Source organism: Amia ocellicauda, chromosome 4 (assembly GCF_036373705.1).
Source record: "Amia ocellicauda isolate fAmiCal2 chromosome 4, fAmiCal2.hap1, whole genome shotgun sequence".
NCBI classification, from domain to species: domain Eukaryota; kingdom Metazoa; phylum Chordata; class Actinopteri; order Amiiformes; family Amiidae; genus Amia; species Amia ocellicauda.
Genome location: NC_089853.1, coordinates 40,868,588 through 40,886,636, shown reverse-complemented (window position 1 = coordinate 40,886,636; position 18,049 = coordinate 40,868,588). Strand labels below are relative to the sequence as shown.

At 43.1% G+C, this 18,049-nt stretch overlaps 2 protein-coding genes across 9 annotated transcripts in view; one reads left to right on the top strand and one right to left on the bottom strand.

Moving 5' to 3' along the window:
- The first annotated feature begins 536 nt into the window (after positions 1-536).
- Positions 537-5,921, top strand: cox4i2 (cytochrome c oxidase subunit 4I2). Of its 3 annotated transcripts, none has more exons than XM_066702244.1 (5): positions 537-613; positions 3,262-3,355; positions 3,766-3,930; positions 4,418-4,549; positions 5,366-5,921. In XM_066702244.1, exons 1-5 carry the CDS (start codon positions 593-595, stop codon positions 5,500-5,502), a joined length of 549 nt encoding a protein of 182 aa, XP_066558341.1. In that variant the 5' UTR covers positions 537-592; the 3' UTR covers positions 5,503-5,921. The 3 variants fall into 3 exon arrangements, with proteins under 3 accessions (XP_066558341.1, XP_066558343.1, XP_066558342.1); XM_066702246.1 differs by lacking the exon at positions 537-613 and adding an exon at positions 1,694-1,853; XM_066702245.1 differs by lacking the exon at positions 537-613 and adding an exon at positions 1,911-2,064.
- Positions 5,922-6,543: 622 nt separating this feature from the next.
- The window catches only part of bcl2l1 (BCL2 like 1), a 30,866-nt gene continuing 19,360 nt past the window's right edge, over positions 6,544-18,049 (bottom strand). For all 6 annotated transcript variants that reach the window (XM_066702241.1, XM_066702239.1, XM_066702238.1 and 3 more), the window contains one exon: positions 6,544-11,948. In XM_066702241.1, the coding sequence (XP_066558338.1) occupies positions 11,805-11,948 (144 nt within the window). In that variant the 3' untranslated portion in view covers positions 6,544-11,804. The remainder of the gene's footprint in view (positions 11,949-18,049) is intronic.

The following is an 18,049-nucleotide window of genomic DNA, read 5'->3' as shown; positions in this document are numbered from 1 at the left end:
CATGCGGACCAAATACTCTGCTCTGTCTTGTCCCCCCTGTCCCCTAGGAACGCTTTCAATTGCCATATGGTCTTTCTGTCTCTATATCACTTTCATGTCTCGGTCAGCTGATCTGCAACTTGAATGATACAGGTTTAATTTAACTTGGGGAATATCTTCAAAAAAGTACCGCACAGACTGTTCCCAGATTAGTTCGCTAGATGCTACTGAATGTTTGTTGCAATTTACCCTGCGTTTTCCCCCATGCAGATGAAATACCTCATAACTAATTAACTCGTTAAGTAGGCCTATATGCATAAAACTATTATACAATTCTTACACAATGCTGAAAAGAATATGCACCCTCAGTATAGCATTAGCAATTCAGGAAACAAGTTTTGTTACACATGCTGCTTATCCCAAACAAGCTGCCCCCTGGGAACACTATTAACCAACTCACCCACCTGGTTTAGTGCTTATATACAGACAGCACATCCGGCAATTAAGGCTAAACCACTCAGTGCGAGGAATTAATTATGGCATCCTGAACAAGCCCACCCCTCACACAGAGTACTTTAGGGTTTCCTTTCAGGTTTGCTCCCTTGTTTGTCAGATGAAGACCAGGTCTGTTCAGGTAAGTGAGTCCTACCTTAATGGGACACTAAGCTGACAATAAGCTGTGCAATCAGCTTCTCTGTCTGTTCGCCTGTTCATGGCTATAGAATGTAATTGTTTGTATCTCCTTTGACACTTGGTGGTTAAATCAGATTACTCAGGATTTATTTGATTAAGGGAAGAGTGCCTGGCAGGCAAAGCACAAAATGTCCTTTTTAAAGATTAGGCTGATATATTTGTGTTTTTTTTATATATTGGTTTGCTTTTCCATTTGCAATTCAATTACTACTACAATTTAAGGTTCTCTTATGGTGTAGTATCAAAACACATGGACTGTAAGAGAAGATCTTGATATGGTATTTGAACAGTTTTTATTTTCAAGGTTTTAATTGGAGACAATGGTTTGCATTGCAAATGTCTTCGTTTTTAATGTTTAGATCCCATTAAATGTACTTTGTCGACCACATTTTATTGGACTTGTTTCAGTGTTTATATAAAGGATTAATGATTTTATGATTGATATTGAGAATAGTGAAATTAACTTCATAAATGAGTCCCAAACATACTATGAACATTAAAAATGGTTATGGTTAAAGAGGAACTATTGCAGTCCCTAAAAAATATTTTTTTTGTTAGTAGTGCAAGTGTAAAATGGGTACGTTTCAACACTTACTGGATTGCAGAAAAGCCTGTAGATATGAGGGCATGGGAATTGTCTTAAATTTAAACCCAAACTTGCCCGTTGATTTACATAAAATAGACCAGTGCTCGGTGTGTGGCATTTCGCAAGTACTCCAGGGCAGTCTTGTGATGTTAAATGTAACGGCAGTACAGTTTAGTTCAAGGCATGTATACAAAAGATTGCATTCAACTTCAAAAAGGGACTACTGGCGTTACTCCTCACACGGTTTGCTGCTTTATTTTATGGTTGTGTTTTAAATTACAGTGACTCAATTTTACTTCACAAAACCTTTTTTTTTGCTTACTGGAGAGAAAAACTGACAAACCGCTTAATAACCATATAAACCATAAGATCCTCCCCTTAAACTGTACCCCTGACTGTTTATCCTGTGGATCGTCAGGGGGCCGAGCTTGGGCTTCAGACTGTTACTGTGGAGTCTGGCGGGGGGCCAGTGTCCGGGAGGGTTCCATTCTGAGAGGAGAGCAAATCTCGCGCGCGGGGGTGCCAGCCCTCGCCTCGGTCCCGCACCGCTGCTGGCCGTGTCACGACGGAATAAACGGATGGCTCGGCAGACCTGGTGCGCACCGCAAAGCTCTCGCTGCCAGCACAGTCGCACGCACAACGTGAAGTAGATTGTTTCCCCCCCTACAGTTCCCTGGTTGGTATACGGTTCCTTTCTGTGATAAGAGTCCCACAGCCTGACAGTAACTGCAGTGAGGGAAAGCGGCAGAGGGAAGACATCCAGTGTCTGAGGCTCTGATTCCTGCTGACCTATTGACCTGTGAGCTGTGAGTACCTGGTTCGCTCTTCACACCTGCAGCCCAGGTTTTTTTTTTTTTTCTCTTGGGAGGTGATCTCTTCCGTTGTGGCAGGGGGAAACAATCAAAAAGGGAGCACGATCTTGACTATTTTGGGGCCTTTTCCAGTTCAGCTGGCTTTGAATGCTGGCTTTGTGTACTTTAGGTTTTTGCTTTCTGTACTTGCTGTTGGAGATCCGCACACAGGCAGTTTGACTCGAGATTCACAGACCTGTCGAGTGAGACCGTGCTCTGCTGCTGAGATTCAGGGTTTTGGAAGACCCAGTGAAAGGCTGGACGATCAGTCTTGCTCTCGAGATGTGCAGAAAACCCTGCCCACGGACCTCATATTTAAGTAGGAGCCCAACCAGTTTTCCACAAAGTTCCTGCTCTTTACTGCGAGTTTCAGCTACGTGCAGAAGTTGTCTGCTTGTAAGGTTAAGAAGCGGCATTGCTGTGGCTTGTTTTTTTTCTGTTTTTTTGTCTAGTTGCCAATTCCTCCCCTTTCTCTGCTTCTTTGGCTGGATGGATGGCCGCCAGCAGTGAGGAGGAGCTTACAGCACAAAGTGCTCCCAGCAGCAGGGTGGGCTGCACAGACTCCGTGCCACAGAGGCCATATTTTTAGCATGGCAAAACTTCCAGATATAAACTGCTTCATAAAACCTCAGAATCCAGAAGTTACCCTTAACGTTAATAAACCATGCACCAGCTTTGTAAATGAGATCCACAAGTACTGTTTTTACACCGTACTTAGGCAAAAATAAGTGGAATTTTTTTAATTTGTCAACGTAGTGAAACATCTGCATGCTGCCGGGAGGTATTTTGGGGAGCATTGCGATTTCCTGTTGATGTGCTTAACGGGTCCAGCAGGTGGAAATGGAGTGATTCAGGGGGCTTTAGAAGGCTCTGTGGCCTCTTCGTGGGGCGTAAACAAATTGGAGACCAAATTTAGTTACTCAATGCCATTGCTTTAAGCAAATGACTTAAGAAAATTTACTTTTTAAAGCGGTTCAGCTGGTTTTCCCCTCAGTTTGTCATGACCCACTTGCTGAGGCAACACAATATTCCTGCTAATGTGGGGGAAATCTTCGGCATGCCGGCTTCTACAACAACCACACAATAATTTGACCCACCACTTCAACTCAAAGAAAATAAACCTAGCACGCCTGGTCTTTTGTACTGTTGCAGATGTTCCAGCTGTCTGCACGCTGTGTGGGGAGCCTGCTGGCCAGACGGGGGATTACAGCCAGTGGCAGGGTGAGGGCAGCCAGCCACGGACATGGTAAACTAACACGTGTGCCAGCACCTTTCACTAATGACGACTTGAGAAATTGTCTAAATCTAGCAAACCCTGGTCCAGAAGGGCTACAGCCATTAATACTACGGTCATTGATGTGCTCCTGCATTGTATATTGCAGTCCACCAGGCGGCGCAGTTGAATAACAAAGCAGAGCTGTGTATAAACCTCTGACTGCTGGGAATTATTTTCAGTCCCAGAGTCCATCTTAGCATGCATTTAAAGAGACTGTTTCAAAATTGATTTAAAGTTTAACTGGATTTAAGGAAAAATATTTTGGGACTAATGAGGATTTCATGGGAATGTAGTAGTGTAATCATAACACCCCCCTTTCAAAATGTAAATAAAATTGCAGGTTGCAAATGTGGCTCTGTCTGCCCCATGTCGCCCCGCAGAGATGGCCAAACAGGAGGACATGTCCCTTCCCATGTACTGTGACCGCCGGGATGTCCCGCTGCCCGACATCCCCTTTCAGCGCACCCTGAGCAGCCCGCAGCTGAGCCTGAAGCAGCGAGAGGGCGGGTCCTGGAAGGAACTGTCCATGGACGAGAAGATCGCCTGTAAGGATGACTGCTGATCTGAGATTTAAACTTAAAACTTAAATGTTTGGCTTCGCTGGACAATTTTTTTTTTATTTTTTTTTTTACCTATAGTTACTGAAAACAAATCAAAACCTCCCTCCCCTACAAAAACACAGATAGCTGCAGTTATTTGCATATTTAAAATGGTCCATAAAGGTTGATGTAATGGGGACTGACCACAACTTACCCCATTCATCACCCCGACAGCTCAAAATTTGCCTTTTCGGGCTGTCCCTTCAATGCAGCACATCTCCGCACTCTTGCTCTTAGTTTCCTATGAAACTGATCTGTAACTACTCTTGTACCTCTTCCCAGTCGACCTATTGGCTCACACCAGGAATGCCAGGAGGTCTGCTTATTGCACAGGTTGTCTGTACCGCACCTTGTAATGCTTTGAGTGTCTCCCTGGGTATGGGAGTCTGAGAGAATCTGTGGTTAAGAGGGCGTCTCGTTCTCTTTGTTTCAGTGTACCGCATAGCGTTCAATCAGACCTATGCAGAGATGAACAAGCCCACGAACGAGTGGAAGACGGTGGTGGGGGGAATCTTAATCTTCCTGGGCTTGACCAGCCTCATCGTGTGGTGGCAGCGTGTGTATGGTACGTGCCAGGGCGTTCGCATTCCACGAGACTTAACAAAACCAGTTTGAAAAGCTTAACATTGAAGGTAGTGAACGCCCAAAGCAAAACCAGACCTGCACTCTGCCAGCTGTGAAGCCATCTCAAATTCATTTTTTAAAGCTGCTTAGCACAGGCACATTTCCCCCAGTGCTGGTGACACAAAGAGACAGTCACTGGCAACACACTAGAGATTCATACCTCTTCTGCTTTAACACAATGCCCATTTATACTTTTAAAATCAAACGCAAATATTAAGAATGCAAGTGGAAAGGGATTCAATGATAAGTTTCACAAAGCAAATGTGGTATTCGAAGGGGAATCCAATTCTGATGACTAATCGTGTGGGCCGTGCTAGATCCTTACAGCTAAGGGTGCTCAAACGGCAAAACTCTCAATTTTTGAATCTATGTTTTAGTAATGTCTTTTATTCTGGCGCTGAATGGTTTGGATTGCTGAGAAGGTAAGACGTTTCGAAGCCTGGAGATCGTGTACCCCTTGTTGACATTCTAATGACTCCCATAGAATTCAGTCCCATTGTCTTGAGTAAATGGTCTTGCCATAGGTTAGCACATTTTGGTGATTTAACATTTTCAGTTCTTTGAGATGCCTGTATGGTATGCACTAATTCTGTAGCTGACCATTGCGTGAAGCATCACTTTATTTATAAAGGTTAATCTTGTATATTTGTAACCTCCAGTTCACTTACTAGGCTTTTTGAAATGTGTATATTCTATGACAGTGTCGTCTTGGGTAAGGGCATCCACTGATCAACCATATCCGTTTTGTTCAACACAGTGTACCCACCCAAGCCACACACCTTGACAGAGGATTGGAAGGCCCTTCAGGCCAAAAGGATGATTGACATGCGGATCAACCCAGTCGAGGGCTTTTCCTCCAAGTGGGACTATGAGAAGAAGCAATGGAAGAAATAAAGCAGTGGCTGCAGTGGGGAGGCGTGGCCAGGTGGCTTCCCCAGTCTGTCCCACTGCCTGGCACCGGCCTGGATGACCCCTCTGCCATACATCTCTCGCCATTAAACTACCCATGCACACTTTCTCACTTCAGTTGGTCCATTCTTGGTTCTAGAGGCAGTTCAGCTAGGGAGTCTTGATGTGCACTTCTGAGTATATCAACAAACTAACACAACAAATACAGAAGCTTTCTACGGAATGCCCCCGCCTATGGGGATCAATCCCATTGTGATGTCATGTTCCAAATTACCCCTAGAAGTACCTTATTCCAGCAGGGAAAGTGGTGGTGTTCCCATTGTGAATCTACCACTGATCTTTTGTACTAAATGTGAAGTCTTATTTCCATCTAATAAAAAAATAAAAAACTTCAGTATCCTTGGCGACTTGGGTTTGACTGTATGACTTCAGCATGTGAATTGTTGACACACAGCTGCTAGTGCTATGTTTCAATGTCATCCCTTGAAGGGGATTACTTTTCCTGTAGGACTTTAAATCTCTTCACATATAACAACTATTTCACCTGGCCTTACTGTCAGGGGCCATGCACCTCAGTGGCTAATAACACTACATGAAAGTGAGACTTCAGCTCTTGGTAAATCTGAGGAGAAATGTCCTGAATTACAGAGAGGTGTGTGTGTTGGCAGGGGAGAGGGAATGGCTATGAGGCAGGGAATGTCTCTCTTCATAGGAGGTTTGAAAATTTCACTTAAACTGTTTATATTCTTTCAGGCCAGTGCAGAATTTTTGTCATTTTCAAAGTCAACATTTTAGATTGGATAAAAACAAGCTATCTTGTTATCAGGGATAACAAGGGACTGATCAAGGGGTGGGGTGAAATAGAGGTTTTCCGTGATGGAAATGCCCTCTGATAAACCACCCCTCCACTTTTACATATGAGTTTTCCCATGAAAAGTGTAGCAATCCCTCAGTGTATGCCCTTGTTAGCAAGATCTTCAGTTCCTGGCAGGATTGTGCTGGGATTAAGTCAATATGAAACAGTCATCCTTCAGTATTGTTCTTTATTCAGTGTATAACATTAAAATAATAATAACATACAGGCTTCTAACACATCAAGTTCTTTACTAAGGTTCATTTATAATAAATTTAAAGACAAACTTTAAAAAAATATTGTTTTTCTTTTTAACTTAGCTAAACATGTACAAGGACTTGACAAGGATGCTTCAAGCAGACATTAGAATTAAGGCAGCAGGAACACTAGACTGTACACTCGATAACAATTGTATTATTTAAAGATTTCTACTGCAGCTATTCTAATTGTTAATGAAGAGGACTAGCAGATGTAGTGCTGTACAGATAATGCTGTTTTCTGGGCCCTGGAGCAAGAACGTGGGTACAGTGTCAACAGCATACAACAAGAATTGGGGTGGAGGCTTTTGAGGCAATAGGAATTCTTCTACAGGTAATATGACATGATGGTACTTGAAACATTGAGATATGGTTTAAGACCTATTCATAATTTAGTGATATTAAATCAGCGACTGATTCCATTTCGTCAAAGCCAAGACACCGCATCGCCAGCCTTCACTCAGAACCTCTCCGGGACACGGAAAAAACAAAGCAGCTGGTTTGCGCGACAACAAACACAACAGAGAGCAACATTTATAAGGCCTCTTCATAAAACATTAGTGACTTCGAAAACCTGGTGTAAACTTGGCCCTGTTTTAAGCTGAAGCTACTTTCCTGGGTTTCCCAGCTGTGTAATACAAGCCAAAGACAATTCTCAGCATTTCAATTTCCTAGCGTCTTAAAAACCACAACAACAAAAAATGGATAGTAAGAGTTTCGATTCTTTGCTAATCAAGGTCTAGGATGTGCACACCTGGGTCGTGGAGAGCCACAATGCAGCAAGCTTCAGACATTTTGCTGAATGGTCTACAAGTGGAGATCTCAAACACCAGCCAACTAAACTGGTCTACATCGAGTATCTGGAGAGATCTCTTTGGCTCTCCAGGCCCCAGAGCTGGAGGTCCCTGATTCAGGTCACACGTTCCCCAGACTTCATCGCTTCGCACGGAGAGCACAGCGAGCGAAAAAAGACCACCCTCCAGAAACTCTGCACTGGCTACATGTCTCTAACCCCCCTCCGGTGAAATCAAGAACAGGGAAATAAGAAATTATTAATGTGAGGAGAGAAAAATCGGGACATGTGTGGAAAATTTAATGCAGAAACATTTAATAAAACATGCCTCCTAACCCAGAAAGTAAATTGAGGAAGACCAGTGCTGAATTCTGAAGGGTGCTGAGTGGCATGTACGATTAGGGGATGTGACAGCACATGGTCTTACATTTATGTGCTGTAACATGCTCCTGTGAAAGAATTATGAGGCAAAATTTGGATCGTTCTACTTTCCCAGATGTTCCAGAGCCCCTCGACGGTGCAACAAGCTGCTAATATTCCAGCTTGTCATTCACCACCAAGGACCAGTACAACTGGGTCAGTGTAGCAATTCAGTAATTTAATATATTGTTTTAAATAATAATAAATGTATTTGTTTACGTGCATTTGTTCAAACAAGTGTGCAATGGTGACCTGAGAATGTAAGTCTATATGTGAACCCCAGAAATGCCGATTAAATAAAGTCTTTTAAAGTAGCATCTGATATTGTGGAATTATATATATTACAATACAAAAAAATAACACGTGGATTCATTCAAATTAAAAAATAGTTGCGTTGTCAGCAGCTCAGGTGTAGTTGTGTCATGTTCTTCAGGGGCAGTAGGGCTTATGCATTCGACACCTTAGAACTGGTTCGATTTTAATTTTCCGTTACTTTGTTGTCTGTAAAATAAGAACTTTCGTAAGACCCAGATCATTTAACCTAAAGCAACTGTAGTTAAAGAAAGCCTGAATCCACCCGTGAATAAAAATACTGCTGGCGTTCATTGGTGACAATTTCCCAAACTACTTGAATCAATAATAAAATGGACAGGTCTCTAAAAGTCGACTCAATTCAAACCAGGAGACATCGACATCAACAACAACAGAAAACAACCTCTTCCCTGTCTCCACTACAGTCTCTCTTGGCAGGAGAGATGAACTTGAGACAATTCCTTTTTTACGTCTGTTTCTCTGGGTAAAACGTGCAGAAAGCACACAGCCTCCTCGCTGTTGGGGTCGTCCCTCAGCTCAGCTTAACCTTCAGAAGTAGACACTGTTAAACCAACAGGACCACCATTAAAATGATCTGCATAGCCCACCTAAGTGTCCAATTATAAACTTATTTGAAGAAAATAATATCAATACCCATGTTCTCTTGTACTAGATTTACATCTGTAATAGTCTACATTTTGTAATTGGGGTCACATTTTTTACAGCAGCAAAAATCTACTAAACTCTGCATCCATTTGAAAAGCCAGGGAAGGTTCATCTCCTCCTACAAAAGTTAAGAAAGAACCCTGTAACTTAGGGATAAGATGACAACATCAGCATCTTCCTTGTGAAGGAGAATCTTGTATCTTCTTTCTAGATAAGAGAAACTGTGTGAGTGTGTTCTTACACGCATTCACACACATATTTATCAAGTCATCTTGGCAATTGTTCATTACAATAGAAATGGTGTGCCTTGTACCATTGGCTCAGGACTTGCCAGTATTGCTTGGAGTAGTTAGTGAATGTAATCCATGCATCTCTTCTTTGTGCTGCATGACTAGTGTGTGGATGCCAAGAAAATAGCTTTTCTAGGAGACATTGACATGGTTTATTAATATATACGAGTCTGATCCTGTTTTTTTTTTTTTTTTTTAACTGGAACAAAACACCAACATAGGGAGAAAATGAACAAGCATATTCCAAGTACAAGGAATGTGACAGTTGCATTTCAACGATCAACAGTAAGACACACACACACACGCACAAGCACACGCACACGCACCCTAGGTTCCAACTCCAGAAATGGGCCCAGGGACGCCACAGAGGAAGGAGCCACTATGCATGTGGCTGGACAGTGATTTCTATATAGTGCACTCCATGAATGAGAGCTAGGTTAAATCGAGTAAAAAGCATTTAAACTACAAGACAATGAAGGATGTTATATACGTATATTGAAAGTACAGTCCTTAGAGATATAGCTTTTACAGTGTCCTGCTCCTATGCCTGCATACTACCTCACAGAGACCTGGGCAGGCAGGCAGGCAGTCCACCCTGTGGGCTGCATGTGAATGCAGTTCTCTGTTCAGATGACAGTCTCCCTGGCCACAGAGCCATCGATTTTGCACATTTCGTTTGAGGTCCCTGACCATCCGAGGGTAGGCTTAGAAAGGGAGCAAAGCAGAAAGAAAACAGGCCAGCAGTGACAGAAGCTGTCTAGAAGACCCTAGAAGGCATCTGCACTGTCATTCTGAACACACAGATCAGGGCAGACAGCAACCCGGCAGGTTGTGCACAATGTTCGGGAGGAATACGTGAATTTCCTGTAATGTCTGTAATGTCTAATGTAGACATCCTGCCACTGGGGGGCATAGTGTTCCCTCGCCCATATTCATAGGGGAGTTCTCCACAAACAAAAGAATGCAAACAAGATAGAAAATGGATTAAAAAAAAAAAAAAAGTAAGGACTTTTGATGTGGCTTGGGGATTTTATAACACCTGCTGCGTGTTTCGGCTTCAGAAGGTGGGGGAATTCTATTGTGAAGGAAGAAAATATATATATATTTTTTTTAAAAGACAGGAAAATGCAGCCGGGCCAATGTGTCAATTGTGAAAAAAAGGCAGACTCCCACATTAACTCATTTAACAAAACTGACAATAAATTAAAAACCCAAAACGCAAATGTCGAATGTAAAAACCACAACAGAAACACAAACAGAACACAAAAGAATAACGGCGAAAAAACGAATTTTAGCCCAATTGTTTATGATTTTAAAATGTATGCTCTGCAGGTTGTGTTTATTACACAAAGGAGAATAGCGGACTCAACAGTGTGATCTCTGGCTCCTCTCGGACTTCCTACACAGGGAGAGGTCATACTTTGATAACAGAAAACAAAAGTTGGCTACACTTACAGCCATCAGCTGATCAGTGGAACAGTTTGGAACTCTCCGGATGAGAGAAGATCTAAACACGCCACGATGCAACTCAAAACAGCTGCACTGTCCTCATCCTTTCTTTCTCTCATCCTCCTGCTCCAGACAGGTCAGAAAAAGCCAAGCGGTTTATGGTATCAATAGTCGGAAACAGGGTGAACTGGCTGCAGTGCCAATTAATTTGACTAGTGAGGTTCCTTGTCAGCGTTACGTGGGATACATTTTAACTCTCCGCACCTAATCCTTCATTAGCTACCACAACCTAAGTGGCTTCTTTGCAGGAAAATCTACTCCTGTGTGTAGTTGTTAATTAGTTGTTATTATAAGTAGTATATATTTTGAAAGGAAAAAAACTAAATGTAACCTTAACTTCAGTCTTGTTTTTTTAAGCAGAAGATATTACTGTAGTCTGTAATCCCAACAGAATCAGGAACTTCTGCTCCTTCTCCCTCCCTCCCTCTGTCTCTCTCAACTGCCGTGCGTCTCTCAGAGGACTTGGGCCATAGTCTGACCCGAGTGAGTGTTGATATTGGGGAGATGGAGTGTCCTTGTGAAGCTCATGCAGCTTTTCAGTGGATCTGACTGCGGGTCAGAGAAATACAATACACTAGGAAGTGAGGAAAATCACGAGCAAAAGGAGTCCGAGTGCTGCCCCCTCTGGCCTGGATGTCTCTACGCAGCATCTAAAGAACATCATTAAAGCTGCTAGGAGGGATCCCCCCCACTTTAGAGCTGCAGCTGCTGTCAAACTAACCATACCACTGCACTGAGCCAACAAAGCACCACCGCTCTCCATGTCCTTGCCATAGTTTTGGAAACAAAACTCTCCAGCTATAAATACGGTCCTCCACGTTAAAACCAGTCTCTGGCAAAGTTCTTTTTTTTTTTTTTTTGAATTTCAAAATAAAAAATATATACTTTAAAAGTCTCAAATAATTGGCTAATACATTAACAAACGTAGGAAAGAAAAAAAATAATAAAATGTTTGGTCCGAAAACAAGTTGAATTTGTTTGTTTTGCTTTTCCCCTTGAAGGTTAGTGGACGATTTGCTTGCGACGGTGAAGTGACTGTGGGACTGTGGAGCAGCTGGTCGGTTTTCAGTGCACGGGGACGTTACACATACACAATTGTGGTGCTGGTAGGCGTGAGTTCCTGCACGTGGTGGGGATGGCGTAGGGGATCCTGGCTCGTCTGCCCCCTGGGGTCTTGGCTTGCGGGGCTACAGACGCTTCTGTGCGATCAGAGAGCCCACCACCAGTCCCGTCACCAAAGTCATTCCAGCCAGGAGCCATTTTTTGAAACTCTCTTGCGATCGTCTGCTCTCTGCCGCCGCATCCTTCCCAAAGATCTCTGCAAAACGGTCCTGTTGATGGGAGCAAGGTTGAGAAAGGAATCGATTAGGATTTTGATCAACATTATATGTACTACTCAAGGCATCTCAAATATTATTAAAAGGTGCAAATGTTACTAGAAAGTAAACCAAAAAAGTATAGTAGAGAATTGCATTGTGGGTCTTTGGCCTGGTATCTCTAATGATTAAAGTTGTACTCCGCGGCAGAGGAAATCACACTAGAAGCACAGACCCCACAGTGGGCCTTCTTTTGAGACATGCAGTCACGTGTTGAGAGCTTGGTTTAATTAGAGCAAACATTGCCTTTTGTTTTACTGTATTTCTATAAAGTGTAAAAGATCCTAAGCTGATAGAATACCACATCAAAGGTGTGAGAGAGAGAGAAACAGAGGAAGAGAGATTTTAGAGATCTGGAAATTACCCCTATAGCCAAAACAATCTCTACTTCCTAGAAAGGTTAAAACTAATACCATAGAATGGGTGGGCATGGGTAAAAGTTAAGAATGATAAACAAGTATGATTGTATGGTTAAGCTGATATGGTTTTAATTTGAAGATACTGGAGCCGATAAGGCACAAACAAGGAAGAACAAAAACAAGCATTAATACGCTGTGGAGACTAAATGTCCTAGAGCGATATCATAGCACTAGAGAAGATAAGAGTCCACAAGACCACTGACATCAAGGTGCATTTCACAGTGTACAGTGAGCTACAATGTGTCCCCTGTCCTGAGAGACAAAGGGAACACTTCATGCAGAGGATTAATCTCAGACAGGAGTAATCCAAACAGATAAGCGCACAATAAAAAGCCTGGTTTATTATTATTATTTTTTTTTATAGAACTTTAAATAATTTTCTTCTTCTTCAAAGTAAGACCCTCTTGAGGAATGTGTGTAATTTCCCTGCAGCTCGCCAGTTTCCATTTCAATGCGGTGAGGGATTTTCCAATGCAGTGCTTTTTTCCTTGTTCTTCTACTGCTTTTTATTTTCAAATCTGTACATTTATGCCATCTCTCCAGAGCCGACTCAGTGTGAAGCCGAATTAAAACAGCAATTTCACTCAAAGAAACATTCATGTGTTTATTTGTGGAAAGATTTCATCACGGTATCAGCTCATTAAAAAATAATAACCATGAGTCATAAACGAGATGCATTTTAGAGTGGTCCTGCATCTAGCATGCTCAGTTTACATTTTGAACGTCAGGCAAAGGTCTCTGGGTGAGTAATGCAGTGGAAATTGACATTCTAACTAGTGAGGACACAGCTTTTCCTATTAAAGGCAACTAATGCAGTCACAGACTCACCCCTCCTATAAGTCTTGCTTGAGATTAAATCATACATTTGTTTTATTTTTAACTCTACTCATTTGTGTTTGATCCTTGGGGTTTGGACTGCAGGTGCAATGTCAGATATACTCGTCTTCTGCTTGGCACTGCGACTCCTCGAAGCTGGGCGGATCTACTGTGCTGCGCTTTCCCCTTCTGCTCTGTGCATTGAAGCCTCCCTCTTGCTACCAGAGTAATCAACACATTAACATGCAAACAATAGCTGGTGCATCTCAGAATGCCACCACCTGGGATTCCCCCCTCCATCCCGGCCCCCCAGCCCCCATAAGACCAGTCGCGCACACGATGCAGACCACACCTGATCCTCAGATGACCTGCAGAATGGACGCTGAAAGGCGGGGGGATGCATTTACTTTTTTAAATTTTAAAGCAGCTTTTCCCGAACTGTGTGCACCGCTCCCCTTCCTCAGCAGAGGCCTGTAGGGAAGCAGCAGCAGTTTCTACGGAAACGCGGCCTACTCAGTCTGAATTCTCTCTAGACGGGTGAAGCCGACGGGTCGGACGCCACTTTAAATGCACGTCTGCATACATGCACAAACACACCCGACCCGAGCCATTCCACAGTGCTCCTTGAGGGTTCTTGGATTCAACAAATGGGGGGGGGGGGGGAATTAAAACAAAAAGCTGAAATGTCTCACTGGACTGGGCCAGTAAGAAAAGAAAACCCACAAAAAGGGGAAATACTGAACACGGCAATAAACCACTCCAACCACAAACGGAGACACTGACGGCTGAAGTGTGCAGTCTTACACAGGCCAGGACCTTGATAAAAACAAACATTACATAGATTTTTTCCCTCTCTCATTTCCCCGTACAAAGCACCGTACTGTGAGTTCAATTTCCTAGTAGCCGTTTTAAACCACACACGAGCCCATTGTCCGACATTGCACGTTCACACCATACTGAGAAGGGCGGTGTGTTCGAGCAGCCTTACAGAGAGCCGGTACGCAACAAAAGAATACTACCAATACAAATAAAAAAAATTCAAAAAAGATAGAAATGGTGGGTGCACAAAAAGAGGGCACAGACAAGTAGTCTACAGATGTTTACGGCGCATCCAACATCTGCACTGAGCATATGCCCGCCAGAGTACAGCATCTGTTGGTTGGAAACATTCATCACAATCACCACAGTAAAATGACACCAGGCTACACCTAACCAGACCAGACAGACAATGCCAGTGAGGTGTAGACGATGCCAACCTGTAATTCTGAACAGATTTCACAACCTCCTCATAGGTGTGTAGCTCTGAATACTAACTAAGCACGTCCCATAGTGCTGGTGACGAGCCAAACCGATTCAATTCACATTTTAAATGGGCCTTCCTGTAAAAGGCTGTTCATGATTAACTCGTGGAAATTGGGGGAAATAAAACAAAATCAATGAGGAATAAATTGTGCACAAGCTCTCAGTTTTATTATACTGGAATTTGGGTGTTAAATGTATTACACATCAAACATGTACAATACACCTCATAAAAATGTTTTAAATGTGTAATATAGCTTGTGTTTGTGAAATAAAGCACTTAATTTCTTAAAAAGCAGGCTCTCTCAAGGCTGGTTCATGGGAAAAAGATTTCTTAGAAAGGTTGAGGGTAGTGGAGATAAGGATATGAAGAGAGAAGTGTCGTTTATCTAGGGCAGGCAGACTTGGATATCATGTGCACCTCGCCCACTGCCCTCACAGACCGGGCACTGCCAGAGCCCCAAGGAGGCAGACCTGCCCACCGCTGTGGTTGTGTGTCAGAGACGAGCATTTGTGCTGCAGTCTCTAGGACATGAGGTCATCACAGTTTACATTTGTCACCAGTCTAACATGTCCCTACTTGTCAAAGAAGAGCAATGCGTTTCACAGCAGTCTTGGGCTGCAGAGGGAATGCATAGTGCAAACAAACCAACTGAACAACACCAGAAAACAATAGCCTTTATTGTGGACTAAATGACCTGCATACATACACAGCCCCCACCTCCTCCTCTGTATTCCACTGAAGGCCACAATTCAGAAGGCCCAGGTCAGCTGGTGAAGCAACACAGGCAATGCAGACAGGAATGTGTGGGCTGTAACTGGGCCTACTGGATGGTTCACTAATTCAAAGGAGCCACTCCGAATCAAAAAGGCAACTTTTCACAAAAACACTGTGATGCATTTAGATGCATTTTGTGCCCATGCACGGACTCACCACATCCATTCCTGATTAAACAGAAGGGCTGATCTGCTTTAATTGCACATGGGGTACTTGCGAGAATGCCTAACACCTGAGTAAGCCAACCTCAGATATATTTAGAACCCCCCACACACACACATTTATTGAGAGCAGTCTACAAATGGAGGTGGCGTCAGACTTAAATTAGAGCTGCTGCCTCAAACACAGCCAGCAATGATGCACCGTAGAGCCAGTAGGCACTCAGACACGCACCTTGAAATCCACAGCAGAAACGTATGGAAGGCTCAAAGGCCTAAACATGCGACTCGTGTCACTACGTTGTATAAAACACAGGCTTGCCACGACACGTCCACTAACAGAAACAACGCTCAGCATGCGTGAGTGACTGATGCGTTAAAAAAAATTATCTGGCTGCCCATCCTCTTGCAGGTTGAAAAACTATTATCTAGTATATTTTGCCACACACTAAGCAATAATAAAAGTAATAACCAAAGGAGCATAAACCCATTCCGACCGCTGACACACACTCTGGGCAGGAGTGGGCCACTCCGAGTCTGCACTCTCTCCTAAAATAATTCACATGAGTGTCTGTGATTTATAACATCTAGGCTGTAAAATGCATCTTGCTGACCTTTGTCACCTATCCAAAAAGTTCTCTCCTTGCTCAACGTGCACATTGCGTCAGAGCCACGTGTTTGTTTATGTAATTCCAGAGATGACCGCGACTGATGACATCTGCACACAGTACACACACTGTTCCCATCATTCATGACTAGATTACGAGACACAACAGAAAAAAAATTAAACTACAGCTAAATAAATAAATAAAATGGAACAATTTATTCTGCGAAGAAAAACAAAACAAAAACTCATGAGGATGGCACAGAAAGCGGATATCTTCCCCCCGCAAGACAATGAAGCCCTTTTTGGGGGGGGGGGGGGAGGAATTTCCATCTTCTCTCAGAAAGGATTTATCAGTCCAGCTCATTTTCAGTGGTACAAATTGTTTATTTGTGGTTCCCTCTCAGCTTTCCCAGTGAATGTGGACTTGCCCAGACCTGCCCAAATTGTAAACACACCTTATAGAGGCCTGTGTGTTTGCTGGGCGTTTGTACTGAAACACTTTTCTTATTGGTGCGAGTCTGGCTGCTGAGGAGAAGCTCTGAGGAGATGTGGCTCTAACAAGACAGACAGACAGACAGACAGACATTTAGGTACACAGCTTGCTTGACTGGTTCAGTAAGTAAGCAACCTTCCCAGCCATGACTAACATTATAACACTTTGAAACACATCAATAAATACAGAGGACACACTACTGCCAAGCATAGCGCTACGGTTTTCACTTTTGTGTGGTCAAGACAGGAGGGGAAGGAACAGACAAAATAAGGGCTTCTGAAAAGAGAGAAATGGGTTTCTCTTCTTGCACAAAACACTTGTTTCTGGAAGCTTATACTGCGAGTCAAAAGAGAGTGGGGCTTTTGGCATGTGGTGAAATGCTTCCTTTGCCTGATGTAAGTTAGCAACACCCTTGCACACTGTGTGGGTGAGATCAGCAATCTCCTATTTGAAGAGAGATGGGAAGGGCTGGAACTGGGGCCCTTTCGCAAGGATCGGTCCCTAAGCCCCCACACATGCTTTTAAATGAGGTCTGATCTCAGGGTATGAATAGATTGGATTTGACAGGTTATAGAATATCAAGTTATGCTGAAATATATCTGCAAAGTGTTCATATATTTTTTTTGGCGCACAACCGTAAGCACGGAACCTCCCTAGATCATAGGGACAGGTTTTGCATTGACGTTTTTCACCACTATTAGGGTCATGGCTGCTCCTCTTACCACATGTGCTGAAGAGCAGCATGCCGGGATTCAATGCTGGTGGGCTGAAAGTGTAAGAGGTGTGGAGATTCATTGAAGTCTCTCAGCACAGCACGGCGACGGTGTGTTTGGCCGCAGCAAAGCGTGTGCGAATGGATTGACGTGTTCAAAGATGGCCAAACAAGCGTCACTGATGCAGAGCGATCAGGGCACCCATATCGATGGCTGAAGGGAACATTGATAACAGGAGGGTGGCAAACCAACTGCAGATTAGTCACGGTTCTGCCTATGACATCATCCACCACAGACTTCATTTCGGTGAAGTCTTGGCAAGGTTGAATTTTGAATTTTAGGTTAAAGGTTAAATTGAATTTGTAATGATTGATGCCTTGTACTTAACTGTATTTTTGCACTTTGTTTGCACTTATGTTGTGTTGTAAGTCGCCCTGGATAAGGGCATCTGCCAAGAAATGAAAATAATAATAAAAAAATAATAAAGGTGTCTTCCCCGAAGGAGGCGGGGCATAAGTGGCTTGCCATTCTGCCGAAAACATTTTCTTAAGGCATACAAAAGCTTGTGTGATGCTGCACCAAGCGTGTTGGAAAGCAGGGGGACTATATTGACACACTATACACTTCCAAGTTCTATATTGCTGGGGGTTCATTTTAATAAATACATTGTGGATATTTTTTTAACTTACCCTTGTGTGTTTGTACATGTATATACACTCACCTAAAGGATTATTAGGAACACCATACTAATACTGTGTTTGACCCCCTTTCGC

Coding starts and splice junctions, on each gene's coding strand:
- cox4i2 (XM_066702244.1), top strand. CDS start 593: ATGAAGACCAGGTCTGTTCAG. Junction 3,931..4,417: donor CATGGACGAGAAGATCGCCT/GTAAGGATGACT, acceptor TCTTTGTTTCAG/TGTACCGCATAGCGTTCAAT. Junction 4,550..5,365: donor GTGGTGGCAGCGTGTGTATG/GTACGTGCCAGG, acceptor TGTTCAACACAG/TGTACCCACCCAAGCCACAC.